This window comes from Notothenia coriiceps, unplaced genomic scaffold (assembly GCF_000735185.1).
Source record: "Notothenia coriiceps isolate Sejong01 unplaced genomic scaffold, NC01 NC01_scaffold00027566, whole genome shotgun sequence".
NCBI lineage: Eukaryota > Metazoa > Chordata > Actinopteri > Perciformes > Nototheniidae > Notothenia > Notothenia coriiceps.
In genome coordinates this window covers 11,907-18,302 of record NW_011360267.1, presented here as the reverse complement: position 1 = coordinate 18,302, position 6,396 = coordinate 11,907, and the positions used below count along the sequence as shown (strand labels likewise).

At 44.7% G+C, this 6,396-nt stretch overlaps 1 protein-coding gene across 1 annotated transcript; it reads right to left on the bottom strand.

Annotated features, from left to right (window-relative positions):
• Window positions 1-2,174: 2,174 nt before the first annotated feature.
• Window positions 2,175-5,354, bottom strand: LOC104957700 (mastermind-like protein 3; the record flags this gene model as incomplete). The annotated part of the gene is made up of 2 exons (XM_010785358.1): window positions 2,175-3,254; window positions 4,638-5,354. Coding segments are annotated over 2 exons (1,797 nt in total), but the record flags the coding sequence as incomplete, so codon positions are not given.
• Window positions 5,355-6,396: the final 1,042 nt, after the last annotated feature.

The following is a 6,396-nucleotide window of genomic DNA, read 5'->3' as shown; positions in this document are numbered from 1 at the left end:
CAGCAATACATTGTTTGTATCATGAGATCTCTTTTCTAGCACCTAAACAATAATGACTGATGAAAGTATTGATAATACTGCCATTGGTTTGTCATCCAATATTTTAGCTTTGCAAGGGGAACACTGTTGAAGAAATCTAAAAAGGTAGGGATGGCACGTCACCACTTTTTTAAATGTTAGGTATCTACTGGTACCAATCCAAACGGTCTTTTCCCCTCTCTTTAGCAGCAACTCTACAAGTCAGAAACGTGAAGCCAATGCAGATGTACCTTAAACATGGATTTACTCTAATATTTGATGGTTGTAAAAATAAGTCTGGTTGTATAGAAGTCTATGAGAACATGACACTGCTTCTTGCTTGAATTATTACCTCCGTAAACATTTGTTCTATTGAGCTGATGTTCCCAATCGCTATAAATCCAATGTGAAATTAAATCAAACTCCCATTTTGAATGCTGACTTTTAATTCATAGATATCTACTCTCCAAGCCAAGATGACATCACTATGACATCGTCAGTTATTATCTCAGACTAGACAAAGCATTATAAGAACAACAGAAGACTTTAATCAAAACTATTTCTATTTCTTGGTAGTATCCGTAGTGAAGTGATATTGATTTGTAAAAAGGTTCAGCTTCCCCTTTAAATGTTACCACTTCTTGTTCATATCCTATGCTAAAATGAAGCCGTCTGCACCCGCCATGCACTGTGAATATTTTGCATTTTAGACACTCTGCATTGCTCACTTATTTCCAGGCCCTTGACTTTCTTTTTATTATGCTCCATCCTCACTCTACATAAATCTCTCTCTTTCTGCATTCTCCTTTAAGTCTCTTTCTCTCTTCCACCTCTCCGCTCCCTTCCCGCTCTCCAATTCTCCTCTGCTCACTCAAATAAATCTCTCCACTCCTACCCCCACTCCCCAAAATCTATGATACACACAAACATGCATGTGCACAGGCTCGCGCTCGTTCGCTCACTTACGCACACAAACACACAGCCCTTCAGGCAGCAGCCACAATGGCCCCATATTAATAAATCTGCTCCTTTATTGGTGCTGAGTGTCTCTGGCAGGGGGAGAAAGAGAGGGAGAAGAGGGGGGCGGAGGAGCAGGACAGGAGACGTAGAGATCTTTAGACGGGAGGAGGAGGTGACTGACGGTAGCCATATCATGAACGCAAGGGAGGTAGAGTGAGAGAGACAGAGAGATAAAGGGAGACAACATTGACAAGTGAATCATCAACAAGAATGCACACACACTTTCTATTGACGATGGCCCTGAGATAATAAGAAGAAGTCTGATCTTGCACTTGTGTGACTGTTTATTTGTGAGGGTATAGTCCTCCTATTCTCCTTAACGTCCTCCGTCCGGCGGGTTATTAAAGACACCTGACACCTGGCCAGAGCACCGGAGCGTTACAGTGGGCTGCGCTGGTCGCTGGGGCTTGGAAAACAAACTGCCAGAGGCGGGCTTTTGGTAATGACAGCAGCTAGCTTGGCTTAGCGCTCCAATCTCAGCCATCAGTCAGCTGTGACAGATTGGGGATATGAGCTAAGGAGCCGTTTAGCTTTGGTGTTTGCCGTGGTGTGTGAGTGCATGCGCTTGTGTGTCTGGGAGGAGTGGGTGTGGGGGGAGAGGCTATCAGTGCTGCTAGTGTTGCAGAGGCATCAATACACTGTCGACAGGCCATTTTCCTATGCCTATTCCCAGCCCTGGCTTGTTGCTGGGGAAACTACCGCCATTTTACCTTCTCTGGCTACACCTTAGGAAGGTTTTGTAAAACAGCAACCATTTTTCCATAATCTGCCCAGGTCAACTGTTCGAATTGAATCTGTGTGTTGCATCCATTTTACTTATACATTTTATAGAAAGTCTCCAGTGGACAGTCAATGTTTCCTGTAGCACATCAAAGATTGACAAGCGAAACCTTTCAAGTGTTCCCAAGGTCTTAGGTTGAGAGTTCTTTAACACCAGCATCATTTAACATGGCATTCAACTCCAGATTTCTGTTTTCATCTGAAGAATGACTCAGGAATCGGAGCTTGAGCTACAGACAGCTGAAGGAAACCTTTCTCCTGGTTCTGCGCAGAAGCAACAGGAATTGACTTCTCTTGAACCGAACCAATACAATGCAAACAACTTTGTTTCGCCCCATTGATTTACTAGAAGGCCACTAAGAGAGCACTATCCTTGGTGCTTGCTTACACAGAGTTTCTAGAAGACCGTGCCAGTAGTCATACCGTAATCTTGCAGACAAACAGTTAAACCAAACCGCAATCATAACCTCCTTGAGCGAAGTGAAGAAGCAACAGGTGCCTTGCCTTACCTGTCCATGAGGCTGCATGGCGCTGTAGGGCATGTTCTGGTTCAACACCTTCTGCTTCATCAGCAGCATCCTCTTCTGCTCCTCACTCAGGTGGGCCGTCTGTCCCGGGATTGGCCCCTGGGTCTGCCCCGGCCCCACGCCCTGGCCGCCGCCTCCCCCACCACCCATGTAGGGAGGCATCATGGGGTTCTTGACCTGATTGTTCCCTCCCATGGGGGGAGTCATCCTCTGGCCCATGTGATCGACTCCACTGCCGCTGAAGTGACTCAGCGGTTTGGTGTTGTTGTACGACAACATGGCTGCCGTGTGCTGCTGCTGTTTGGTCATGGCGTTCTGGTTAATGCTGTTTGGCTGTTGCTGGCCCATCATGCCCATGTGGTTGTGAGGGAGGTAGTTGTTCATGGGGGCTTTGGGCCCATTGTTTGGGGTCATCCCAGCCACTAGAGGGCCCTGTGGAGCGTTAAAGGCTTGCGGTGGGTACATCATGGGGCTGTTGGGTTTGTCTTGGTTAAAGGGACCAGAGTTATAAGGACTGGTTGGAGCTCCTGCAGGGGACCAGTTAGCTGCTTGTTGCTGCTTCTGCTGCAGCAGTTTGGCACGCTGCTGAGCCATTGCTTTTAGCTGCTCTGCTGGAGAAAGTTCTGGTGTCACTGGCCCAACAGGCTGACCTCCAGGTGCAACTCCTGTCGCTCCAGGTCCCGTGCCCGCTTGACTGACCCCCGGGCCTGGGTTCATCATGTATCCATTGGCTGGCCTAGAGACTGCTTGTGTCTGAGCCTGGGTTGGGGTCTGAGGGGAGCGAGCCACGCAGTTGTGCAATGGGGAACCTGATGCCATGGCAACGGCTGGAGACTGCTGCAAAGGTTGCTGAGGAGGCGTTCCGTTGGCAGTGGTGGCAAACTGAGGGCCTGACGACGATGGTCGGACCTGAATGGTCCAAAAACAAAAAATAATACTATGAGACTCATGAACTCTTAAATGAATGTTTCAACACAAATCTGGTTGAAAATAAAGACATATAACAGGTCGCCTAGTTCTGTCTAGGCTAAAAATAAAGTTTACACATTGTCTCTTGTTTGTTCAGTCTTTACACACAAAGCAAAGTAAAAATAATGTTGTTTTAGCGGGAGTTACTGTCAGAATGTTGTTGTCACAAGGTTTGGTACCTTTGAATAGTGTATACTAAAACCCCATTGTGAAGGAAAACTGTTCCAGCTATTTGAGTCAGAATTGGCCCGATATTGGTTTGTTCATTAAGAAATAGCCATGAGAAGCAAGCATCTTATCGTTCTGTTCTTATATTTCTGTTTTTGTACAAATGAGACAAAACAAATAACTACATAAATTGTACTAAACAAATTAGATTTGCTAATCAAACAGTTTTAAATATCTGGGAAGGTTCTTTTTTTTTACTTTGGGAAGAGCCAGGCTAACTGCACGTTCCTGGTTTCAATCTTTAAGAGAAACGCCTCCTTGCTTCAGTTCTGTACTTTATTAAGTAAAAACAATTTAAACATTTTTAAATAAAACTATCTTCATATAGTTTGTTTTAGGAATTATTTATATTTGTTTACTAAGTATTGATATGACTATCCATCAACAGCGAAAATACCTTTACACCTGCACAATACAATGTCGAGGAAAATCTGTTCGTAACTTGAGATTTATTTGAGTATTGCTGGAAGCCGTCTGTCTTGGACCAACATACCTCACAGCTTGATTATTAAACATTCTTTTATCATAACCCCAACACACTATGTAAGCATTTCATACGTTTTTGTTTTGTGTTCTGCACATCTCACAGTTTCTATTCATGTATCAAATATTTTAGATGTAAAATAAAGACACAACTGTGTACACATATTATGAATTGGAATCAAGAATCTTAACCACCTAAACCTGTAGAATTGTACTCAAACTCTATTCTTGTGAATAGACATTCAAAGTGAGTAAAATGCAAGGGAACATAAGAAAAATATCACTTTGAGGCTGATTCACCTAAGCTTCTAACAAATTTGGGCATAGATAAGGGTTAAAGGGGTTACAAATATGTTTTTATATATAAAATAAATAAATAATTTGTATATCAATTAATGGGGGATAAAGTTATACTGTTGTTAAACAAGGCCCCCAATTAATTCAATTCATAAAGAATTATTCAGGTTTGACTACGTTCACCTTGGAGACATGCAAGAAGTTTTCTTCAAGCATTAAAAGGAAAACAAAGATGAGTAATAATTTGACAGATTCTCCTATTGTATGTTTATCCTTCAAGTACTTGGCCTATTTGCTGACCCTTTGAGCACTGACCTGTGGAGAGCCCATGGGCACCTGGGGTCCTCCTCCAGGCTGAGGAGGTGGAGGCAGGGCTGCTGCTGGCGGTGCTGTAGTGTTCCCAGCTGCTTCTTGTGGGCCCGGTGTATGATTGTTTGCCGGCCTGCCGAACTCCGCCTCCTTCTTGTCCTCAAAGTCCTCATTGAAGAGGTCGTGCATATCGTCCTCCGGGACAGTATTGGCCAGCTCGTCGATCAGCTCCTGCCATTCTTGATCATTGAGGTTGATGTCGGAGAACAGTTTGTTCTGATTGGAAAGAGACTGGGGATCAGAGGACTCCATCCCACCCCCGTCATCCAGGGGCTCCTGTTTTAAGTCTTTGAGGAGCCCGAAGCTGTCCTCAAGGTCCAACGAGCCATTCAGCTTCATGTCCGAGAGATGGCTTCCACCATTCTTTCCAAGATCATCGGGCCCCTGACCTATGTGGTTGCCGTTGCTGTTTGAAGTGTTGTTTCCGGTGGAAGTGTTTGGCCCGCCAAGTAAGGGCTTAATGTCCATTTGGTGATGCAGTGGAGAGATGGGAGGTACATTGTTGTTGTTGGAGAGACCCGTTAGTGAGTCCAAACCGCTGGGGCCCTCCTTCCGTACCCGTTTGGTAGTCGGCGAGTAGCTGCCTCCATCACAGATACCGTTCTGTTCTCCATTGAGCGGAGATCGTGCGCTGTCCAGTTTCCTCTTTACAGTCTCCTGGAGCTGTACCAAAGAAGAAAAAGGAGAATGTATTAGGGGTGGGGAAGAGCAAAAGGTGGGACAGGTTGGCAATATACAAAACTTTTCTGTGGTCTTCAGGATGCTAACAAGGGATGTAACATGAGATATCAAATCAATAAGGCAAAAGACGGCTTTTCTCTCTACACGCATCGACAAGAGTCTATAGAATACCAGGGTTGTGCTGAATATCAAAATATCACCAAGACAAATTTTACATTCTGTTCAAATTGAAATAATGATCAAAACAGTTCTCTCACAGAGCATATGCATGCATACATTGTATCGGCACAAAGTAAAACTAGGGGCAATGCAATGAGCAACCTCCTTGGAGCAGGCTGGACTTGAGGTTTTCAAAGAAGGGAGATCAAAGAATGTTCAGTCTGTAGTACGCTCCCCATCATTAGCATCAGGCAACGGGCAGCCCAGACTAAACACACACCCCAGTCTTAGCCTCACTGTAGGCAGCTAGCGTACAGTCCGCTACACTTAACAGTCTCACTGCCTCTGTCAAGGCACAGACGAGATAACGACAGGGTGCTAACAAACGCTGGCTGGCTGGCAGTTAGGGTAATCACTGTCATAGACCGGGGTTAAAGAGGAGAGGCGGTGTAGAGGGACAGCAGACAGAAACTCAAGACAAAGCAAATGAGTAGGGTCAGAAAGTAGAGAAAGTGCCAACACAAGAAAGGTAAATGACCTCCTTTTATCAACAGGTGTTTACCATAAAAGAAATGACCAATTTGATAAACCAGCGGTCTTACATTGGAGTGCCTATATGAAACAGGGTGTAGAAAACCAATATATAAGTGGGCTAGTTACCATTCGCTATCTATTGTGTTCGATTGATGATACAGGGCTTGTTGTTCAAAGCCCAACTGAAAATATGAAGCATGGCAAAGGGACTCCAAATTGGCAGAAAAATGTGTAACAATAAATCTGGGGTGTTAGGAAGGTATGGAGGAGTTCTGTCCCCCAACAACTTTTCCAATGGAGTTTTCGACAGCAAGAGCTGCACTTTCAAGCT